The sequence below is a fragment of the Pristis pectinata genome, chromosome 10, assembly GCF_009764475.1.
Source record: "Pristis pectinata isolate sPriPec2 chromosome 10, sPriPec2.1.pri, whole genome shotgun sequence".
Lineage (NCBI taxonomy): Eukaryota > Metazoa > Chordata > Chondrichthyes > Rhinopristiformes > Pristidae > Pristis > Pristis pectinata.
The window spans coordinates 77,156,680-77,181,849 of record NC_067414.1 but is presented as its reverse complement, the minus strand read 5'-3'; the positions used below and the strand labels follow the sequence as shown (position 1 = coordinate 77,181,849).

At 41.7% G+C, this 25,170-nt stretch overlaps 1 protein-coding gene across 1 annotated transcript in view; it reads left to right on the top strand.

Moving 5' to 3' along the window:
* The window catches only part of sntg2 (syntrophin, gamma 2), a 226,240-nt gene that overhangs the window by 8,161 nt on the left and 192,909 nt on the right, over positions 1 to 25,170 (top strand). The window contains exons 3-4 of the mRNA XM_052025436.1: positions 17,495 to 17,551; positions 17,645 to 17,702. Coding sequence (XP_051881396.1) covers positions 17,495 to 17,551; positions 17,645 to 17,702 — 115 coding nt within the window. The remainder of the gene's footprint in view (positions 1 to 17,494; positions 17,552 to 17,644; positions 17,703 to 25,170) is intronic.

Sequence of the window (25,170 nt, the reverse complement as noted above, 5' to 3'; positions counted from 1 at the left end):
ATCGCTGGCACTGTAATAACGTCGCACTAACCGCTATGCTACCGTGCCGCCCACTTGTTGTAGACCAGCAACTTTAAAGGATTGGAAGGCACCAGTCAATTGTGGCAGCAAACTGACAGTTGATAGAAATTGATCAGCAACTAACCCAGAAAGTTTTTGAAGATCATTTCAAAAAGTTCTGATGAAAGGAATTTCAGGCTCTTGAATATAATTAGTTTGGGATGTTTGCTGAAAATCTGAGCTCCAGATTTGCAGTGTTTTCTGAAATCTCTGAAATAAATTCACCAGTTTACAATCTGCCAAGTCTGTCTTTTTCCAACTCGCAAGTATTTGTACACTTGCATTGTTATCTATATAAGTACCATTATAAGCCAATGTTTTCTGTATACTCACTAGTGTTACCTGTGCAGCTGGAGTTATCTGCATACTTAGTAGTGATATCTGTATAGCTGGTGTTCCCTGTAAAATCACTGCTGTTATCTATACACTCTCTAGTGTTATCTGTACAGTTAATGTTATCTATGCATCGGCTTGTGTTGTCAGTACATTTGCTAATATTACCTGTACAGTTAATGTTATCTGTACACTCACTGTTGTTGTCCCTATACTTGCTTGCATTATAGTCACTATTACCTGTACATTCACTGTTAACTGAACAGTCAGTGTTATTTGTACATTCACTGTTGGCAGGCACAGTAGTGTAGCAGTTAGCGTGACGCTTTACAGTGCCAGCGACCCGGGTTCAATTCCCGTCGCTGTCTGTAAGGAGTTTGTACGTTCTCACCATGTGTCTGCGTGAGTTTCCTCTGGGTGCTCCGGTTTCCTCCCACATTCCAAAGACGTACAGGTTAGGAAGTTGTGGGCATGCCATGTTGGCGCTGGAAGTGTGGTGAGACTTGAGGGCTGTCCCCAGAACACTCGATGTAAAGGCGCATTTCGCTGTGTGTTTCAATGTACATGTGACTAATAAAGATATCTTGTCTTGTCTTACATTAACTGTACGGTCAGTGTTATCTGTACATTCATTGGTGTTAACCGTAGAGTCAGTGTTATCTGTACACTTGCTTGTGTTGTCTGTACTCTTACTAGAACTATCTATACAGTGGTCTTAATCTGTAGAGCTAGTGATATCTGTACTGTCAGGAGTATAATCTGTATATTCACTGGTGTAGTCTGCACAGCTGATGTTATTTGTACACCTGTGGCTGTAATCCATACACTCACTTGTGTTATCTGTTCAGCTGGTGTTATCTTACTAATGTTACATGACTGTTCAAATCGAGAATAGACCACCCATTCATCCCAGTTATTAGCTTGGTTAACCATATAGCTGACTAGTATAACAGAACTGATATTAACCGTACAGCTATGTTGGTGTACAGTTTGGTGTCAGTCTCAGGGTTTGCTGAATCTTGGTAGCCAGTGTAACAGAACTGATATTAACTGTACAGCTATGTTATCTGTACATTTACCACTACCTCTATTCAAGCACTGCTGCAGTCCAATGCAGCTTTGCTCCACAAGTATGTGCATGTGTATTAGAAGCCAAAGAAAATTAATAAGGTTACAAATGCTAGAAATTAATAAGGAATGCTGGAAATACTAAGCAGGTTAGATAGCAGCTGTGGAACGAGAAACAGAGTTAACATTTCATCTCAAAGATTCTTCAGCAGTTTTAGAAGGGACTTTGTCTTGAAATATTAACTCTCTTTCTACAAATGCTGCCTGATCTATTGAATGTTTCCAGCATTTTCTGCTTTTATTTTGTATCAGAAGTCATTTTGGGATAGAAATGGTACCTCTGCCCTCAAACCTTTAGAGGACAACATGTTTTGGCACACCATTAATTAAACATTCAATATTGTGCTTCTGTATATGCATTTGCTAAAACACTTCCCTTTCATTGGTTTGTCTGATCTTGGAAGCCCTGTTACTTTTATTTCAACCAACTGTGAAATCATCTTCATTAACATCTGAATAATTTATATTATTCACCTGTATAGGTGATCTGCTGTACACAGAATTATTTTATTTACTATTGTTGATGATATCCAATCTTTGCCATTACCTATCATAAACCAATATGTTGTAGCGGTTGCTACCACGAAATAAAACAAGATGCTAGTCGAAGGATTGTCAAACAAGAACTGGTTTATTTTCCCGCCTTGCGCGGGCCTTTTAAGGGAGACTGTTCCCGCCCAATGCAACCAGCAATGACGTAAGTACTACGTCATCAAGTCTTTCCTACACGCGGGTTCTCCCCATCGCTTGGGAAAGACGAGGCCCGCCGCCATCTTGAGCCTCGTCGCTCCGACGCCGCGCGACCCGACTGCCGAGCCGGTTCGCCTGACCGGACGGTGAGTCGCTACACAACTCCCCCCAGAACCGGTGATACAGTCCCCAAGGTCCGCGGACTGTGCCAGCCGCCACTTAGGGGGTCGGCCTCTGCGTCACGGCGTTGAAACCTCGACCGGTTGTTGCAGATCTAAATGGGCCGGTTTGAGGCGGTCCGTCGTGAAAACCTGTTCCCTGCCCCCAACGTCCAAAATAAAGGTGGATCCATTATTCCTGATGACTCGGAACGGTCCCTCATATGGTCGTTGCAATGGCGCCCGAGGTGTGCCCCGCGAACGAAAACAAACTTACAGTCTCGTAGTTCTTTGGGCTGGCAGGATGGGGCTTGACCGTGCCGCGAGGTGGGAATCGGAGCCAAGTTGCCGAGCTTCTCACGCAGTCTTTGCAGAACCGCTGGGGGTTGTTCCCCTTGGCCTCGAAGGGCAGGTATGAAATCCCCTGGGACAACTAGGGGTTCCCCGTACACAAGCTCAGCTGACGAAGCGTGGAGGTCTTCTTTGGGGGCATTGCGTATGCCGAGCAGGACCCAAGGCAGCTCGTCAACCCAGTTAGGACCCTTCAGGCGGGCCATCAAGGCTGATTTCAGATGGCGGTGAAAACGTTCCACCAACCCGTTTGATTGAGGATGGTAGGCCGTGGTGGTGTGCAGCTGCGTCCCTAGCAGGTTCGCTAATGCAGACCAGAGACTGGAAGTGAATTGTGTACCTCTGTCTGAAGTGATGTGAGCCGGAACACCAAAACATGAGACTCAAGTTGTGAGCAGCGCCCAGGCGCAGGAATCAGTCGTGATGTCAGTCAGGGGGGTTGCCTCTGGCCACCTCGTGAACCAGTCCACGATGGTAAGGAGGTACCGGGCTCCTCTTGAAACCGGCAGAGGGCCCACAAGGTCGACATGTATGTGGTCAAACCTCCTACGAGTAGGCTCGAACTGCTGTGGCGGGACTTTGGCGTGTCATTGGATTTTCGATGTCTGGCAGTGCGGACAAGTCCTGGCCCACTCACTGACCTGTTTGCGCAGGCCATGCCAGACAAACTTGCTGGCGACCAGTCGGACAGTTGATCTGATGGACGGGTGGGCCAATCCATGTACCGAGTTGAAAAGGCTGCAGGGACTATAGGGCGGGGCTGACCTGTCGCAATGTCGCAAAGTGGGGTCTGCTGACCTGGACCAACCAAGAAATCTCGGAGCTGCAGGCCCGAGACTGCGGTTCTGTAGCTGGGCAGCTCGTCGTCAGCTTGCTGTGCGTCAGCTAGGGCCATGTAGTCGACACCCAAAGACAGGTTGTGGATGGTCGGTCTGGAAAGTGCATCAGCAACGACATTATCCTTTCCGAAGACATGTTGGATATCCGTTGTGAATTCGGAAATGTAGGATAAGTGTCTCTGCTGACGAGCTGACCAGGGATCGGAGACTTTGGAGAAGGCAAAGGACAAAGGCTTATGATCGGTGAAAGCGGTGAAAGGCCTGCCTTCTAGAAAGTATCGGAAATGCCGGACTGCCAGATACAGCGCTAGAAGTTCCCAATCAAAAGCGCTGTATTTCAGTTCGGGTGGTCTAAGGTGCTTGCTGAAAAATGCCAAGGGTTGCCAATGGCCTTCGATTAGCTGTTCCAGTACCCCACCAACTGTGGTGTTGGACGCGTCCACCGTGAGGGCGGTTGGGACGTCTGTCCTAGGGTGTACAAGCATCGTGGCATCTGCCAGGGCATCTTTGGCCTTAATGAAGGCAGCCGCAGCCTCGTCATTCCAGGTGATGTCCTTGCCCTTACCAGCCATCAGCGAGAACAGAGGGTGCATGATACAGGCTGCTGCAGGGATGAACCGATGGTAAAAGTTGACCATCCTAAGGAATTCCTGTAGGCCTTTGACCGTGTTGGGGCAGGCAAAATGGCGGATAGCGTCTACCTTGGCGGGTAGGGGTGTTGTTCCGTCGCTGGTGATTCGTGGTCGAGGAAATCGATAGAGTCAAGTCCAAATTGGCACTTGGACGGGTTGATCATGAGACTGAAATCGCGGAGATGGGAATACAGCTGGCGGAAGTGGGAAAGGTGTTCTTGGCGGTTACGGCTGGCGATCAGTATGTCATCTAAGTAAATGAACACGAAGTCCAGGTCTCGGCCAATGCCAGCATCTCATTCATTAGGGCGGATGGGGATCTGTCCCCCAGGCCATCCAGATGAAGCAGGCGGGCGGTGCGCTCACGACGGGAGAGGCCGAAGGTCTGAATCAAAAGGTCTTTGAAAGCCGGGTACTTATCTTCCTCCGGAGGCGACTGGATGAAGTCTCTGACCTGGGCGGCTGTCTCTTGGTCCAGAGAGCTAACCACATGGTAGTACTTCGTGGAGTCGGAGATGATCTGCCGAAGGTGGAATTGCGCTTCGGCCTGGTCAAACCAGATGCTGGGACGAAGTGTCCAAAAGGTGGGCAGCTTGAGGGCCACTGTGTTGGCTGCTGCGTTGTGGTCCATTGCGCGGATCCAAAATCCGTTTGGACCATCGGGATCACCAATGTAGCAGCTGCTACCACGAAATAAAACAAGACGCTAGTCGAAGGATTGTCAAACAAGAACTGGTTTATTTTCCCGCCTTGCATGGGCCTTTTAAGGGAGACTGTTCCCACCCAATGCAACCGACAATGACGTAAGTACTACGTCATCAAGTCTTACCCGCGCGCGGGTTCTCCCCATCGCTTGGGAAAGACGAGGCCCGCCGCCATCTTGGGCCTCGTCGCTCCGACGCCATGCGACCCGACTGCCAAGCCGGTTCACCTGACCGGACGGTGAGTCGCTACAATATCAACATTAAAATTTAACCAGTGACTTCAGTTTCATGCTGTGAACTTGAATTTGATTGTTCTTTGATTTGCAACAAATTGTACAATAACTCCTTTTCTTTTGTATAATGTGTCAGTACAGTGTTCCAAACAGATTTTTCTTTCTTCAGGTTTCATGAATCCTATTGTAAATTTATTATTTATTTGTTTCCATTGCTCTTTCTTTTAGATGCTGATGGCTAACTTGTTCCATTTTCTTTAATACAAAGCTCTTAAGTTTTTTGACGATTTTCAATACCTTTACTTCTGCATCAGATTCCCTAAATTCCAATGATTTCCAATCAATGGTTTCTTCTGTTTCCAGGCTCATTCATCATATTTTTCATCAGACTGTCCTATCTCCCAGACTTATTTGTATTATATTCAGCACTAGATTCTTTTCTTCCTCAAAGCTTATTGCCGTTATAAATATTTAGTAGTTCTCATTTCAATAACATGTCAAAAATGGAATCTTTCAAAAGTTCACATTTTTCTTCAGGTCCTAGATCTGTCAGAAAAAAATTGAAAGCATTATTCAAACCGATCCCAATTTTTGAAGAATGTCCAAACACTTGAAGATGAATTGGAAGCTGCAACATCGCCATTTTATTCCCTTACTCTTACTGCGCAAAGCCAACCTTTAAATTACACGTAGTGTGATTGCTGTTCACTCTCCCTATCAGATTGACAATATTTGGAAAACAGAAAGTTGCAGATGCTGGAAATCTGAAATAACAAAATGCTGGAAACTCTCAGAAGGTCTGTCAGCAGCAGTGGAGTGAGGAAACAAGTAAAAGTTTCAGGTTGATGATACTTCAACAGAACTGAAAAAAATGTCTGTGATTGGGTACATTAAGGTTATCCAGATTGCACAACTGTTTTTGGTTCTACCTAAGAGAGAGCTAGAGAGAGTCATGGAGTCATACAGCACAGAAATTGGCCCTTCAGCCTACCACATCTATGCCACCTGTCATACCTGGCTATACAAATCCCATTTACCCCCCCATTAGGTTCATAGCCTTCTATGCCTTGGCATATCAAGTGCTTGTCCAGATGCCTCTTAAACGTTGTGAGAGTTTCTGTCTCCACCAACTCTTCATGCAGTGCATTTCAGACTCTTAACTATCATCTGTCTGAAAAAGCGCTTCCTCAGATCCCTCGAAACCTCCTAGCTGTCACCTTAAAACTATGTTCTCTGGTCTCAGACACCATTATCGTGGGAAAAGGATTTTTACTCTCTACCCTATCTATCCCCCTCATTATCTTACATACCTGTGTGTATGGTATGTGTATATTAAGGCTTGGAGTATTGTGGGTAAGGATGATGAACTTAGAGCATGAATCAGTAAATAGAACAATGATATTGTGTCCATAACAGAGACTTGGTTGAAAGTGGAACAGGACTGGATGTTTAATCTTCCAGGATTTTGATGTTTTAGAAAAGATAGAGAAGGAGATAAAGGGATGGGAGAGTTCCACTATTTTTCAGGGACAATGTCACAACTGCACTCAGAGGGGACATAATTGAAGGCTCATTCAATGATAGAATTCAGAAGAAAGAAAGATTCAATTACTCTGACAGGATTATACTACAGATCCCCCAATAGCCTCTGGGACACTGAGGAACAGATATGCAGGTGATTAGGGAAAGATGTAAAATCAACAGGATTGTTGTAGTAGGTGACTTCAACTTCCCCAATATAGACTGGAACCGCCTTAGTGTAAGAGGGTTAGACAGGACAGAATTCGTTAGGTGCATCCAGGAGGGTTTCTTAAATCAATATGTAGATAGTCTAACAAGGGGAGGGGCCATACTGGACCTGGTGTTGGGTAATGAGCCTGGCCAGGTAACTGGCCTTTCAGTGGAAGAACAGTTAGGGAACAGTGACCAGAACTCCTTAAGTTTTAAGGTAGCTATTGATAAGGACAAGTATGGACCTTGTGGGAGAGTATTAAATTGGAGAAGGGCACATTACGAGAGCATTAGGCAGGAACTAGGGAGAGTTAATTGGAAGCAGCTGTTTTTGGGCAAGTCCACATCTGACATGTGGAGGGTGTTTAAGGATCAACTGCACAGAGTCCAGGGCAGATATGGTCCGGTAAGAAGGAAGGACAAGGATGGGAACCTTGGGTGTCGAGAGGGGTGGTGAATTTAATCAAGAAGTAAAATGAAGTGCATGTAAGGTTTAGGAAGCTAAAATCAAACAGAGCCCTTGATGATTTTAAAGAAGCCAGGAAAGAACTCAAGAAGATAATTAGGAGAGCCAGGAGGGGCCATGAAAGGTCCTTGGCAAGTAGAATTAAAGAGAATCCCAAAGCATTCTATACATACATCAAGAGCAAGAGGATAACTAGGGAGGGGGTAGGACCACTCAAGGATAAAGGAGGGAACATGTGCTTGGAGGCGGAGGACTTGGGAGAGGTCCTGAATGAGTACTTCACATCAGTGTTTGCCTCGGAGAAGGATGTGGAGAATAGGAAGATCAGTATGGAGCGTGCTACTTTGCTAGGGCTGTTCTTGTTAAAGGAGGTAGTGTGGTCTCTTAAAGAACATTAAGGTGGATAAGTCCCCAGGGCCTGATCGGATACACCTCAGGTTATTGAGAGAGCCAAGAGATGAGATTGCCGGGGCCTTGACCAAGATCGTCATGTCTTCTCGAGCCACAGACGAGGTCCCAGAGGATTTGCAAGTAGTAAATGTTGTTCCATTATTCAAGAAGGGAAATAGGGATAATCCTGGAAACAACAGTACAGTGAGTTTTACATCAGTGGTAGGGAAGTTACTGGAGAGGATTCTTAGGGATAAGATTTATGAGCATTTGGAAAACCATGGCCTAATTAGGAACAGTCAGCATGGCTTTGTGTGTGAAAAGTCATGTCTTACTAACAATTGAGTTTTTCGAGGAGGTGATGAAGGTGATTGATGAAGGTAGAGCTGTGGATGTTGTCTACGTGGATTTTAGTGAGGTGTTTGACAAGGTCCCTCATGGGAGGCTCATCCAGAAGGTTAAGATGCATGGGATCCACAATGAATTGGACGTTTGGATTCAGAATTTGCTTGCCCATAGAAGACAGAGGGTAGTGGTCGATGGGACTTATTCTGACTGGAAGTCTGTGACTAGTGGTGTTCCACAGCAATACATACTGGGATCCCTGCTGTTTGTAACATATATAAATGACCTGGATGAAAAAATAGATGGATGGGTTAGTAAGTTTGCAGGCAATATGAAGATTGGTGGTGATGTGGATAGTGTAGAAGACTGGCAAAGAATACAGCAGGATATAGATCAGTTGCAGATATGGGGAGGAGAAATGGCAGATGGAGTTTAACCCGGCCAAATGTGAAGTGTTGCACTTTGGGAGATCAAATGTAAAGGGACAGTACACTGTTCATGGCAAGACCCTTAAAAGTGTTGATGTGCAGAGGGATCTTGGGGTCCACATCCATAGCTCCCTGAAAATGGCTACACAAGTTGATTGGATGGTAAAGAAGGCTTATGGAATGCTTGCCTTTATTAGTTGAGGAACTGAGTTCAAGAGCTGGGAAGTTATGTTGCAGCTTTATAAAACTCTAGTTAGGCCAGATCTGGAGTATTGTATTCAATTCTGGTTGCCCCATTACAGGAAGGATGTGGAGGCTTTGGAGAGGGTGTGGAAAATGCTGTCTGGATTAGAGGGCATGTGCTATAAGGAGAGGTTGGACAAACTTGGGTTGTTTTCTCTGGAGCGGTGGAGGCTGAGGGGAGATCTGATAAAGTTTTATAAGATTATGAGGGGCATAGATAGACAGCTGGTATCTTTTTCCCAGGATTGAAATGTTTAATACCAGAGGGCATGCATCTAAGGTGAGAGAGAATATGTTCAAAGGAAATGTGCAGGGCAAGTTTTCTACACAAAGTGTGGTGGGTGCCTGGAATGGGCGGCCAAGGGTGATGGTGGGGGCAAATACAATAGAGATGTTTCAAAAGGCTCTTAGATAGGCAAGTGAATATGCAGGAAATGGAAGGATATGGACATTGTGTAGGCAGAAAGGAATACTTTTGTTGGGCATTTGATTACTAAGTTAAATAGTTCAGCACAACATCATGGGCTGAAGGGCCTGTTCCTGTGCTGTGCTGTTCCATGTTCTATGTATCTATATCAGGTCACCCCTCACCCCTCAGTTTCCTTTGATTCAGGGTAAACAAACTCTGCCTATCCAATCCTTGCTTATAACTATATTGCTCCAATCCAGGAAACATCCTGGTGAGTCTCTGCTGCATCCTCTTCAATGCAATCACACCCTTCCAATAGTGTAGTGACCAAAATTGCACACAATATTCCAGGTGTGGCCTAACCAATGTTTTATAAACCTATAATGTGACATCCCAGCTCTTACTGTATATTCTATGCTATGGCTTAAGAAGGCAAGAATTCTAAATGCCTTTTTCATCACATTTCCCACCTGTGCTGCCACTTTCAGGGAACTATGGTCTTGTGCCCCAAGGTCACTCAGTTCATCATTCCCTCGGGCCATGCCATTTATTGAATGCTTGTTCATCAAAGCTGGTCTGTCTGCAGGAGCATAAAGATCAGAATCAGAATCAGGTTTATTATCACTGACATCTGTCGTGAAATTTATTATTTTGCAGCAGCAGTACAGTGCAAGACATAAAGACATAAAAATTACTATAAGTTACAAAAATAAATGAATAGTGCAAAAGAGGAATAATGAGGTAGTGTTCATGGGTTCAAAAATCTGATGGCGGAGGGGAAGAAACTGTTCCTGAAACGTTGAGTGTGGGTTGTTGTTGCTTGTGGTGTGTGTTCTCCTGACTTCCCCTTCCTGAAGTCCACAATCAATTCCTTGGTCTTGCTGATTTTGAGTGTGAGGTTGTTGTTGTGAAACCACTCAACCAACCGATCAATCTCACTCCTGTACATCTCCTCATCGCCATCTGAGGCTCTGCCAACAGCAGTGGTGTCATCGGGAAATTTATAGATGGCAGCAGAGGGAAAAAACAAAACATAAAAAAAATTGCTGGAGCTGTGAGATGCAGACCAACAGAGTTGCTGAAAATCTGAAACAAAAGAGAATGATAATTAGGTAGCATCTGTGGAGAGAGAAACTGAGTTAATGGTGGATGACCTTACATCACAACAGGCCAGGCTACTTATCTGAAATTGTTGAGTTCAATATTGAGTCCCGAGGGCTACAAAGTGCAGAAGATGAAATGCTGTTCCTGGAGCTAACACAGAGCTTCATTGGAACACCAAAAGAGGCTAAACACAGAGGTCAGATTGGAAATGCGAAGAAGAATTAAAATGACTGACAAGTACAAGCTCCTTCCAGAGTGAACACAGGTGTTCTGCAAAGGAGTCATGCAACCTGCATTTGGTTTCACCAATATAGCAAAGACCACATGGTGAACAGTGAAAGCAATACTCTAAATAGGAATGACATGCAAATGTATTACTGCTTCACCTGGTAAGGCTGTGTGGGTCTCTGGATGGTGAAAAGGGAAAAGGTGTAAGGGTAGATGTTATATCTCCTGCAGTGGAATAGGAAAGTGCTATCAGAATATTCATCACATAATTACACAGTTCACACTCCAATCCATGTGATTTTCCCCTTCAATTTTTTAAACAATTATCAGTGTACTGGCTTGTTGTCTGTAATAATAATTAATTGTGTAACAATAATAAATTGACAGATCATTCCCTCTTGCCACTACATGTTAGCAATGTTATAAACGCTTGTGAAAAATGAACGTTAACTTATTTGCAATTTCAAAATTGCTGGACATGAAGAAACCTAAAGAGCAACATGTAAAACCAGATCCATTTCATTTAACTATTAATCAAAACAAAAATCCCAGATTAAAATGTATAGAAATTCCAAGGAAATTCCAGCCCTGGGAATTTTGAAACTGAGATGCTGGGGAACAGAGTAGTTAATGTAAGATAATGATCATGGGTTAATGAAATGTGTACATGATAGGATTTGGACAACAGAACTTTAATACACTGAATAATCAAACCAAAAGTCACAAAGTCATTGATGAAGGACTAACATGAGTGAGCTGACACTGGTGTTGCTATGAATGTGGAACTGGGTGGTCTACATATTGCAGATGGCGTAGATTGGGAGATTCAGTTCAAGCAATAACTTCATGTTGCACACAAACTAATTAATCAGAGATAGAGACACAAGAGAGACTGCAGATGTTGTAAACAACACACACAAAATGCTGGAGGAACTCAGCAGGTCAGGCAGCATTTATGGAGAGAAATGAAGAGGACCTGTGGGGGGTTTTCAGACATTTTTAAACTTTCCCTGCTTCAATCTGAGGTTCCCATCTGTTTTAAGAAGATGACTATCATTCCAGTACCTAAAATAAAATAAGGTAACGTGCCTTAATGACTACCACCCTCTGACTTTGACATCCACCATCATGAAGTGCTTCGAGAGGCTGGTCATGGCACACATTAACTCCAGCCTCCAAGACAACCTCGACCCACTGCAATTTGCCTACCACCAAAACAGGTCTACGACAGATGCATCTCTCTGGCTTTATGCTCATCTCTGTAGCATCTAGACAGTAAAGACATGTACATTAGGCTATTGTTTATTGACTACAGCTCTGCCTTCAATACTATAATTCCAAGCAAACTCCTAGATCTGGGACTCAACAAATCAACATGAAAGAGCTTCATAGAAACATAGGTCGTATGAGCCATCAGCCCATTGAATTTAAATGTTACTCAACTAGAGCATTTGTTGGCAAATTTTAGGCAGGGAAGATCATTCTACTCTTCCACCAATTGATGTCTCCAACATAATTTTTGACCTAATGTATGCAACAGATGCACATTTAATGCTTTGCTATTGGAAATTATTTTTGGAACTGTATGAATATCCAGTGAAGAAGATGTTGAAGTTTGTAAGGATGTGCATGGACAAAGACTACAGTCATCTTAAAGTCTAGGATAACTATTTTGATTGTTTGGACTATTCTGTGGTAATACATTTTTGTTTACATCAAAATTCTGGAATGAAAAGATGCTCTTAAGTTTCCTCTGAATAACATTCCAGTAAATTGCACTGCTTTCCATTAATGAACTTCATAATATCTCTGAATGAAACTGTCCTAACCTAAATCCATATCTTCAGTGTCTCTCACTCAGTCTTATACATTCGTGTTTAAGTCACTTATTTATACATTTCTTTCTACTGTTAGGCCTCAAGTTTGTTGGTGGGACCATTACACAGTCAGCCTTCGCAGTCAGGAGCACTTGTACCCATTACAGAAATTCCTAATTTCACAAGTGTATGTTCATATGGAAAAGATTACAAAAAACAGTTATAAACAGTTGCAAGTTACAGAGAAATAAGTGGGGGAATGGGATTGATGAGATTGCTCTGAGAGCTGGCATAGACCTGATGGACCAAATGGCCTCCTTTTGTGTTGTAAGTAGATCTGGAGAGGGCAAAGTATGGGAGCTACAGTATCTTTTGTATGTGGGCTCCGACCCCAAGATTGCCTACAAGATCCAAGGTGTTGTGCATAATAGATAGGGCCCTGCACACTCCTTGCAGTCAAATCCCATTCTATCGCAGTGGAATTCAGGAAGGTCACAGTTTACAGGAAGTTCACAGACAGGCCCCAGAGGTGGGAGTGGGGTCAGATCTTCTGTCACATGGGGATCAGGACTGATTTGTGCATGCATCTGTTGAAACAATTAGGATGGGAGGAGTCACAGAATCACATTGAGTGGCAGTAGGTCAGGGTTACAGTTGAATGTGGTTGAGACCACTGGGGGTCATGAACAGGCCAAAACTCAATGGTGTGGGTTTGAAGGAGATCTACAGCAAGGAATTGTAGTTAGCCTCTGTATTCTTCAGATGTTACTGGATCTCATGGCTTGGACCTAATCAGAATGGTCACCTTTATGTGTCACTAAAGCAGGCTTCATCTTAGTTATAAAACCTTACTTCTTCCCAACTGACCAGCTTCATTCATTCATGTGCAATAGTAACGTTCTGGTTGTTACTGGACTAACTACAAAAGTTCTGGGCCATGCCAAAGGGGGATTTCAAATTCAAGTAATTAAATAAATCTGGAATTAGAGGAAAAAAGACTAGTTTCAGCAACAGTAGCTATGAAACTACCAGGTTGTTGTAAAATCACATCTAGTTCACTAATGTTCAGCAGGGGAGCAAAACTGCAATTCCTTCCCTGGTTTGGCCTTGTGTCTCTCATCCCCATGAATCTGTATGAATATTAACTCACTTCAGAGGCAATTAGGGATGGTCAATCACCCAGTCACTTTAGGCAATCACCCAGCGACACCCACATTCTGTGAATAGAAAATAAAAAAAAATCTGAAGTTTGCTGAAGTAGTATCCAAGCTGGTGTTGTTTTCCAGTGGACAGCACAGTTTGTGTGTGGGCACCACAGTGCATTAATAGGTTTAATGTACAGTGGACATGGAAACAATTTGGTGTTTCGGGCGAACTGTGCCAAGCACAATCCTTTTCTAATTTTTTTTATTGCAACATTTATGTCCATTATGTATTAAAAATTCTAGATCATTTTTCTCCTCCCAATATATTACAATACTCTACTATCCTTTAAAGAATTTATGGTGAGGCTGTGTCTTTGGAATTAAATAAAATTTCAATGGAGTTCCATTTAACATAATCTATTGTACCATGCTAAAAACAAAATAATGATTATGGAATACAAATTTTAAATGATCCAAAATTAGCCAAGTTCCAGTTTCATTCACAGATTATCCTCCTAAACAAAGTTATGGTTTGCATTGAAAATTTTCTTTTTTAAAAATGTTGCTTTCTCAAAGGTAGATACATTCTCAATGTAGATTGCATACAGCTGACACTTTCTCATTATCACCCCAGTTATAGAAGGGACAGGGTTCAGCTTTCATGTATTATGATATGAATGATCAACTGACAACTGTCCTGATGTGACTGAATTATAAAATTATGTACTGGAAGAGTGTGGAAGCAGTAAACGTTGTCTTATAATGAATGCCTTGTCTACCAGTGTCATCCAGGTGTGAGTATGAATAAAACATCAATGTGTTTGATTAATGCATTGTTACAACATGCCTGTTTAATGCAGTTGAATATCACCCTTTCAATTTGCACTGTTCCTTTTCATGGGTCTGTTGGATCATGTTGAATACCTGTCATTCTTCCACTGTTTTGGAACTGATTATCTTTTGCTGCAGTAATTATTTTACAGATGATCCTGTGTCCAAATCAGTATTGCAAATTAAATAATGTCTGGATCAAAGATTTGTCAATGAGCTTTCCACTGAGAGTTCTTTTCTCTTTTGCTATTTTTATTTCTGAGCCAATATACCCATCATTACTTTTTATTCCTCATGCAAAACAAACTGATCTCTACTCTTTGTGAAGTTATTATGTTGCTGCTTTTCAAGAATTGCTTATGATTTGTCATAATAGTGCAAAACCCATAATTTTAATTTTGTATTATTGTGAAAGGTTATTCAACTAAAGCAAGGAGTTCAGACATAAATGTGTTGGAATCATCATTCATCTCCTGTATTCTGTGTGTGTGTGTGTGTGTGTGTGTGTGTGTGTGTGTGTGTGTGTGTGTGTGTGTGTGTGTGTGTGTGTGTGTGTGTGTGTGTGTGTGTGTGTGTGTGTGTGTCGTTTCTATACCTTTAGCAAGCACAGTCCCCAAACCCAGACCTAGAGAGGTCCTGGCATTCTCTCGGGAATCTGGTGTTGCTACCTGCAAGTACCCATGAGAAGACTGCGTTTATCTGTTGCTCATATTTGCTGATGAGCTTTGTAGTGATCACACCTTTGTAATGGTACTATGCTGATCAATGAAGATTGATTTTAGTTATTGGTCAGCTGCTGTGGAGTCCTGTAACTGCTCAACTGTGCTGCCTCAGTGGTTCAAATCAGTTGAAGGGCCAAGTATGACATGTGCTGACGACAGCTGTTAGCATCAAATGAGCAACCTGCCTGGTTATAGCTCATCACCCTTGGGAGGAGGAGCAATCTGGTGATAAGTAACAGCCACAACATATTGGTGTTGTCAGAGATCTGACAGAGCAATCACATTTACAGTCAATCTTTGCACCTTGAGGAAATTTGGCCCTGAGTTGCGAAATTAAAGTCTAGTTGTTGGCTTTATTAGGTATCAGAAAGAGTCTGAGGAGCTATGGTGGAAATTAAAATGCAGGGATAATAATTTTCATATTAATAATATTCAGATTGTCACCTGAGCTGTGTACATATTACATAGCATTCAAACAGACGTTTTGATCCTGGAAGAAGTTAAATCCCTCAGTTACATATCAGTTTATATTTGGTCAATGCTCAGAGACAGGAGGACATGACTGTAAGTCAGGCAGGTATGGGGCTGCAGGATGCAAGAACTTTAGGCTTTTATGCTGCACGTGCAACTGCGAACAAAACCTGTGGGAAGGATTGGTGGTGTGATATTGGCACTGTGTTGCAATTCAGGTGGGAGGCATGGAAAGGGTTGGAACAGTGGTAGCGGACAGGACTGATGCTGTTCTCTGCAACTGTAACTGGAATCCCATAAGTTTTGTCTGCCTTGTGTCTTCTTGATAACTGGAAAAGAACTTGAAGTTGGAGGGGAGGATCTAACTGCTGCAGAACAAGTGAAGTTAATGGTAAAGATAGAACTGGAAATAGTTTAGCTGAAAGGATTTGATGAAAAGCCATTTGAAGAATAGAATGTGTGACTCAAAGACTGGCGTGGAAGACACTGGCAACTGCAATCAGGAAAGGAAGAGGTGTGTCTTTGCAATAAGTTTTCATCTTAACGTAGGCAGGGACCATGGACCTGGTGAATTGGATCACTGGGGCTGAACTAAGGAAAGATGGAAATGGGGCGGCAGTCTGTGTTGTTGGGGGGGGCAATACCGATACGGTGCAAGTTATAAATTTAAAGAGGAAATCAAAGCTGCAGAACAAAGTAGTGATCTGTGTAATATTAGGCAGAGTATGACGGGAATGGCTAGTGTACATCAGTTTACAAGCTCAAATCAAGGAAAACAATAAAAAGATAAAATTACAGTTGTTCAATTTGAAAGCATAAATCATTTGTAACAACCAAAGTAGATAAAATTGTTCGATCTTACAGCCTTTACAGAGACATGGTTGCATGATGATGAAAGGGAAACTAAGTACTCCAGGATAGGTGATATTTAGATGGAACAAAAGATGATGGGCACCCTTGGTAATGAAGGCTGATGTAATAGCAGCAGTCAGCAATGATCTTGGCTCAGAAAAACAAGAAGTAGAATCAATATTGGTGTAATAAGAGAAAACAAGGGATAAAAAAAATCCCTTATGAGAGCATGTTATAGGCCTCCTAACAGCTTCTACACTGTAAGAGGACTTTTAATCATGAAACTAGAACAGTTGTCTGGCTCAGAGGCTCATGAATGCTCAATCGTTGAATTTATTCAAGGCTAAGTTAGGTTTTGGGGCACCTAGGAGATTAGGAGATATGCAGGTCTGGCAGAAAAGTGGATGAGGTGGAGGATCAGTCATGATCTTTGTGAACAGCAAAGCAACACCTCAAGCAAGCATGTGGTCTGTGCTTATTCTTAGTATTTTTGTTTCCTTTGATCAAGAGTCTGGAGTTTCAGGTGACTGCATTATTCTTGCATTTCTTTGAGCTCCACAACAACAATACCAAACCTACCAGTGGATTATTGTCTCTGAAAAGATAGCTAGCAGAATCCAATGTCTGTGAAAAGACTGCAGGATGCATATTAAAGGGGGCAACAACCCAAAAAATTATCTCCCACTGGCAGGAATCATTCAGGATATCTTTGTTAGATCAGGAACGAGACTAGGGTGATGATTCCCACAGCATCCCCCCAGCCGCCCTGTAGATTTTTGGACATTTTGCCAAGCAGAGTCAGGAAGATACTACAAAGTAGTCGTGCAAGCTCACGTGTGCACTAGAACACTAGTTTGTAGCTCATTACCCTAAGCAATTTGAGAAAATAGGAGAGAGGTGTTCACTAAAACATAAAAAATCAGAAAATGTGGTGACTATGAAGAAATCCCAATGATGTTGACTACATCTTCGCATTTTTCTATGTTATTAGTTTACATTCTTGAACTGGATAGGTTCAGCTCTTCAGTTCACAAAATTCTTCAAAGTGATAAGTTAATTATTTGTACAATTCCCAGAATACAATTTAGTAAAGAGTAACAAGCAGAACATACTTCTCATGTCAGTATATATGTTGTCTTATCTTGTAATGCTACTAAATTTAGTGTTTGTACGATTTTTTAAAGCACAGAACTGTTACACTTCGCAGACAGCCTGTTGGTGGAATGGGTCTAAGTATTAAGGTAGGCGTCATTCTCTCTGTCCTTTTACTTACGTTAATAGTATTCTGTGGGAACATGTATCATGGTTTCTTACTGTTTCTCTCTGTTCTTTAGGGAGGTGCTGAACATAGTGTGCCAGTTGTCATATCAAAAATCTTTAAAGATCAAGCAGGTAAGTTTCTTTTAAAATAGCATGTTTTTCTTGTGCCATTTAAAAAAAAACAAATCATAGAGTTGTAGAGTTGTACAGAATAGAAGCAGGCCCTTCAGCCCACCTGTCTATGCTGACCATCATGCCTATTTTCACTAATCCCACTTCCCTACATTAATTTATTATCCCTCTGTGCCCTGCTCATTCAAGTAGCTGGCCAGAGGCCTCTTAAATGTTGTTACTGTTCCTGCCTCCATCCCTTCCTCTGGAAGCTCATTCCAGATACCAATTGCTCTGTGTGAAAAATGTACCCCTCAGATCCCATTTAAACATCCTCCCTCTCACCTTAAGCCTATGCCCTCTAGTAATAAATAAATGATTTTCTTTGTATGGTTGTGTTTGTTGGCATGAGAACAAAGGGAATAAAAATGCTATTGAGATTGACTGAATAAAGCGTAGTTCATTTAAGCAGGAGCTCAGGATTCAAAGCACCACTCTGTTGATGAGGACTAGTTTCCACCATGGTTTACAAAATCCACCAGTGACATTTAACTCCACTGACTAACCGATATATCTGTTACATTTTTGTTCTTCAAGTATTATTTGCTAATAATAGAAACCCCATGGAATACATTAGCAATTTATTCTTAATCCCTTTGGCATGGTGCCAGTCAAAACAAATTTTAATCTTTTCCAAAGCAGTAAAGCAAATCCCATTTTATAATCATCTTGGGTGACTCTCAAGATCTGTGGAGCCATGTGTTTTGTCTTCTTGCATTAATTTTGTGTATGCAATCTATATTTAGTTATTTCAATAGTAGTATTCTGAAAGCTGAGACAGTTGCAACTGATGAAGTTGTAATAAAAGCTGTCTTTTTGAAATAACTTTTAACATTTTTTTAAATTCAGAATCTTGCCATATATTCAGGAGATCCTACAGAAGCATTAACAAAGTTAACTCTACCAAAGCATGTATATTTAACAAAATGTTTATGCTCCATAAATATCAGTAGACTGCCTGCCAGAAATATTCAGGTTTAAAGACCAATCCATGTATTGTTCAGGACAACATGCCAGTTTAATACCTCATTAATCAACACTTATTCAAGTATATCATCATCAGTAACACTCACTCAGGCTGCTGCACTGAAAAAAAAGTGTGTCAAATTCCTTGTTGGCGTATAATCAAATCCAGCCAAAACGTACTTATCGGACATATTGAACTTAGGCCCACTTTCACTGGTCAATGTGAAGAAAGGTAAGATATATTCTTAAATTATTCTGAAAACTGTGAAACATTCGTGAGGTATTTTGGAGGAGTGTTCCATTTGTTCTTGAGTATCCTCATCCAGATGCTTTGTAAATTGTGAATGACTGTGGCTATTCTTCAGAAAGACCAATGAAGAGCTGTTCAAAAGTTAGAAATTATTTTTTCCTAATTCCAAAATCTTTGTGTGTACATCCGGTACAAAGAATTGATTATAGTGTAACGTATAATCATTTGCAGTAACAGTGTCGGTATTGGCCTGTGTAAATTGGTATAAATTTCAATCCAGGAGCCATTCAGCACACTTTATGCATTGCATTCCTATTTGCTCTTTGTCCGCATACCAAACCTGTGCTTTTCCTTGGGCAGATTCGTGAATAGATGGGAATTATATTTCAGTGCAACAGAGCTCATCGTTATGATGCAAAGTAACCTGCAGCAGGAATATCTGTAATACATTTTTTATGATATTGTGAATAGATCGGAAATGCCAGTGTAAAATCAAGAAGTCTGTGACTGAAATATGGATACCTTATGTGATAGGGCAAGTGATTGGATAGATCTCTTACCTAACTATTCCTTAAATGAAATGAAATTGGGTTTATAGTATCACAGTTGATGAGAAGGGTGAGGAAAGAAATGTAAACCAGTCATCAATTTTTTTGATTGCCCAAAGGGATATGGAAACACATTGGTGAAGTTGCTGGCCTGATGTCTAGAAGGTTAGCCAATTGATCCAGAAACATGAGTTTGAATTCTACTATGAGCAGTTAGGGAATTGGCCTACCAATTTGTCTGTGCAAAGCCTGGAAAACGGGCACTGCTTAGATGGGAATCATATTAATATAGCTTAAACCAATTTCATGTTATTTCTGATAGAATTAATGGCAGTCATAAATATTGTATGGTCTACTGGATGCAAGATTTTCATGAATTTTAGTGCTGTTTGTCCAGCTCACCCAAAATTCATCTCCAGCAAGATTTTCAAATTGATCTGAAATACAATTGGTACTGTTTGCTTACGGAAAAACAACTTTTTATAATGATGAAGGCTCATATTGAGTATTATTTAAAGAATCTGACAAATTTGTCCTAAAGCCATCGGTAGGTCACTGCACAACTCTCTGCAAAACACATCTCAAGCATGAACTAAGCCAAACTGGGATCAGCAAATCACCCCTGATCATTAAGTGGCTAACAGTCCAGGAGGAAATCTTGCAGAAAAAGTAGTTACATGTTCCCTGTTGAATGAATCTAATATGAGTGGGTACCAGAAACAGGCTTCAGAAAGACACTCTCTAATCAATATTACCTTCAGGGCCAATAACTGTACAGGCAACCCTTTCACAAGGCTGTCCTTACTCCTTCTCTGACCTCTGATAAACTCAAGTACAAACTCACACAAGGGCCTGCTCTCAAGATCAAGTTCAGGGTCAACCTTATTCTCAGAAACCAGTGAAGGAGATGGGGTGGAACCTTTGAGTTTTGGTCATTCACACCTACAGTTGCAGAGCTCCCAAAAGGGTTGACCTTCATCGAGGGTCTAATATAAAAACAGTAAATGCTGGAAATACTCAGCAGGTCAAGCCATGCAGTTGTTGTAAAGTGATGTGAACTTTTAAGTGCTTCTTCCTGAATCCTGAACAGTGAGGCAAAGTATTGTTTTAGAACTGATGCTAAGAAACTTCACAATTTATTTTGGAGCAGTTAAAAACAGGGCTTGGGAGATTGCTAATGGCATTTTAACATGGAAAATGGCATTGATGAATATCCAAGTACTAGGATTAGTAATGGAGAGAATGAAACTACCAGACTGTTCTAAAATCTGTCCGGTTGACTAAAGTCAGTCCTCATCACCCAGTCTGAAACATCTGTAACTCCATCAGAGTGGTTAACTCTTAATTGCACTGTGAAATGCCCAGGGTGGACATTAATGCTGCCTTGCCAACTCGGTCAATAAGCTATAAATAAATAAATTTGAAAAAAATTTCACTTTGCTCTCTCCACCATCAACTGGACTTTCCAATGAAACTAAATGGTAGCTTGGAAACAGAGCTTCTTTCTTTTGTTCAGCACTTTACAACCTTCCAGAACCAACAATGGGATGTACAATTTCAGATCATAAGCCTAGTTCTCAATTTTTCTTGACAGAAGCTGTGGTGATTACTTTGCTGTTGCCATTTTCAAGTCCTCTAGGCAAATCTTTTATTTATTTCTTTACTTGTCCCATTCCACCTCCTTTACTTTCCTTGTGCTGTTATCCTTTTTGCCTATTAATTTCTCCTACCTTCCTTCCTATCACAGGGATGTTCTGATTTTTTCAAAACATTTTGAACATTTTAACTCATTTTGATCTTTTCCTTGTTCCCTTCCCTAGTTTCAGTATTGTTAAATCTCGCAGTGTTTCCAGTTTTGATGGTTGCCAAATACCCCTCGTTCCCCAACTGTTTGGCCTTTTATCTCTCTTTTCCTTGGCTTTTCTATTTGTTGTTCCTTGTTTCTTTCAAATGGGTAGTGTAGCATGTTTGCCAAAGGGAATAATTAAAGGCTATGGAAGAATATAATTAACTCCCTTCAGATTCACTTCCCCATCTCTTATTTCCATTTCTTCTGCTTCACACTACCCTGCTGTCAAATATTTTGCTGATGACTCTCCATCTTCTTTCTTATTTTTCACTTGTACCACAGAAATACCGTTAACCAGAGCTCCCCTCACCTTAACCAACTTCTACAAGCCGCTCTTCTTATTGCTTCCTTTAACAAAGAAACATAGAGGGTAGGAGCAGAATTGGCTCATTCTGCCCTTCATTCAATACAATCATGGCTGATCTTCTTTCTCAAAGTCATATTCCTACTTTGTCCCCTTTGATGTTGTTTGTGTTTAGAATTCAACGTAACGTTACTACAGCGCTAGCGACCCGGGTTCAATTCCCACCGCTGTCTGTAAGGAGTTTGTACATTCTCCCCATGTCTGCGTGGGTTTCCTCTGGGTGCCCTGGTTTCCTCCCACATTCCAAAGGCGTACAGGTTAGGAAGTTGTGGGCATGTTATGCTGGCGCCGGAAGAATGGCGACACTTGCGGGCTGCCCCCAGAACACTCTACACAAAAAGATGTATTTCACTGTGTGTTTCGATGTACATGTGACTAATAAGGATATCTTATCTTGTCTTATCTTATCTTGATTGTTTTAAGAAAATTAAATTAAGACATTTACGTTTATTATGAGTCACCAGGATAGAAATTAGACTACTTGTTGGCTCAGAAATTTGGAAAATGGGGAATTAGATCAAAGTATGACTCTGGTGAGTGGATAAAATCTATTTTCAACATCTTGCAAAATGTGAAGTAGTAACCTTTACAACCTGCCCCGTCTTTAATGTCAATTGAAGAAAAAACTGGTGTAGATATTGGGCAAGATGGTCAAATCATTGGTGTCTTTGGTGCCCCTGTTGAAGATACATTTAACTGCTACCTATTTTTCTGTCTCTACCAATATCTACCGAGCCACCTTATCCACTATCTATTTATCCACAGGTCTACTACTGTTTACTAATTACAGCATTTCTCTATCTCTGATCCCCATGTCCATTCTGCTTCCATAGCTCTCTATCTCTTTATTTCCAATCATTCTCTCTCATGCATACTTTCTTCTTTAAAAAAAACTCATGAAATTTTACCTTTAGATTTCTGAGATTTATCCACATTTAAAAAAAAATTTAGTCATAAAGTCATAGAGCACTACAACACAGAAACAGGCCTTTCAGCCCATCTAGTCCATGCCAGCCTGGTTTTCTGCCAGGTCCCATCTACCTGCACCCGGACCATAGCCCTCCATATCTCTCTCATCCATGCACCTATCCAAACTTGTCTTAAATGTTATAATTGAACCCACATCCAACCCTTCTGCTGGAAGCTCATTCCACACTTGCACAACCCTCTGAGTGAAGTAGTTTTCCCTCATATTCCCTTTAAATATTTCATCTTTCACCCTAAGCCTATGACCTCTAATTCTAGTCTGACCCAGCCTGAGGTGAGAAAGCCTGCATGCATTCACCCTATCTATACCCCTCATAATTTGCATACCTCTGTAAGATCTCCCCTCAGTCTCCTGTGCTCCATGGAATAAAGTCCTAACCTATTCAACATCGTTGTAAATTTTCTTTGCATTCTTTCAAGCTCATTGATATCTTTCCTGCAGGTAGGTGACCAGAACTGCACACAATACTCTAAGTTTGGCCTCACCAACATCTTATACAACTTACATAACATTCCAACTCCTGTACTCAATACCCTGATTTATGAAGGCCAGTTTGCCAAAAGCTGTCTTCATGACCCTATCTACCTGTGATGCCACTTCCAAGGAATTATGGATCTGTATTTCCAGGTCCCTTTGTTCTACTGCACACCTCACTGCCCTACCATTCACTGTGTAAGTCTTACCCTGGTTTGTCCTCCCAAAGTGCATCACCTCACACTTGTCTGCATTAAATTCCATCTGCCATTTTTCAGCCCATTTTCTCAGTTGGTCCAGATCACTTTGCAAGCTTTGATAGCCTCCTTCGCTGTCCACTACACCCCCAATCTTCGTGTCATCTTCAAATTTGCTGATCCAGTTTATCACATTATCATCTAAATCACTAATATAAAGGATAAACAACAATAGGCCCAGCACCGATCCCTGCAGCATACCACCAGTTACAAGCCTTCAATTAGAGAGACAATCATCTACAACCACTCTCTGGCTTCTCCCTCTTAGCCAATGTTGAATCCAATTGACTACTTCATCCTGAATGCCAGGCGTCTTAACCTTTTGGACCAGCCTCCCATGTAGGACTTTGTCAAAGGCCTTGCTAAAGTCCATGTAGACAACATCCACCATGGTCCCTTAATCAACCTTCCTAGTAACCTCCCCAAAAAACTCTATAAGATTGGTTAGACATGATCTGCCATGCACAAAGCCATGTTAACTATCCCTAATCAGGCCCTGTCTATCCAAATACTTATGTACTCTGCCCCTCAGAATACCTTCCAATAATTTAACCACAACTGACGTCAGGCTCACCGGCCTATAATTTCCCAGCTTATTCTTAGAGCCTTTCTTAAACAATGGAACAACATTAGCCATCCTCCAGTCCTCTGGCACCTGGTGCTTAACGATGTTCTAAATATCTCTGCCAGGGCCCCTGCAATTTCTTCACTAGACTCCCACAAGGTTTGAGGGGACTCCTCATCAGGCCCTGGGGATTTATCCACCCTAATTCACCTCAAAACAGCAAGCACCTCCTCTTCCATAATCCAGATATGGTCCATGACCTCACTACTCTTTTTCCTCAGTTCTGTAGACTCTGTGTCTGTTTCTCGAGTAAATACAGACGCAAAAAATTCATTTAAGATCTCCCCCATCTCTTTCGGCTCCACGTGTAGGTGACCATGCTGTCCTTCAAGGGGACCAATTTTGTTCCCTACTATCCTTTTGCTCTTAATATAGCTATAGAAACCCTTTGGATTCTCTTTTACCTTGTCTGTCACAGCAATCCCATGTCCTCTTGTAGCCCTCCTGATTTCTCTCTTAAGTGTTCTCTTGCATTTTTTATACTCCTCAAGCGCCTCATTCGATCCTAACTGCCTATACCTGATATGCACATCCTTCTTTTTCTTTACCAGGGCATCAATATCCCTCGATAACTAGGGTTCCCTGAACTTGTTAGCCTTGCCTTTTATTCTAACAGGAACATTGTGATTCTGTACTCTCAATATGTCACCTTTGAAAGCCTCCCACTTACCACGCATCTCTTTGCTCGAAAACAACCTATCCCAATGCACGCATGCCAGATCCCTTCTGATGCCCTCAAAATTGGCCTTCCTCCAGTTTAGAATCTTAACCCTAGGACTAGTTCTATCCATCTCCATAATTATCTTGAAACTAATGGAAATATGATCACTAGATCCAAAGTGTTTCCCTCCACTCCCTTCTGTCACCTGCTCTGTCTCATTCCCTAAGAGGAGATCCAGTATCACGCTCTCTCCAATTGGGACCCTGACATATTGATTAAGGAAACCTTCCTGAACACATTTGACAAACTGTAACCCATCCAGTCCTTTTACAGTATGGGAGTCCCAGTCAATATGTGGAAACTTAAAATCACCAACTACCACAACTTTATATTTCCTACAACTGTCTGATATCTGTCTACAAATTTGCTCCTCTAAATCCCACTGAC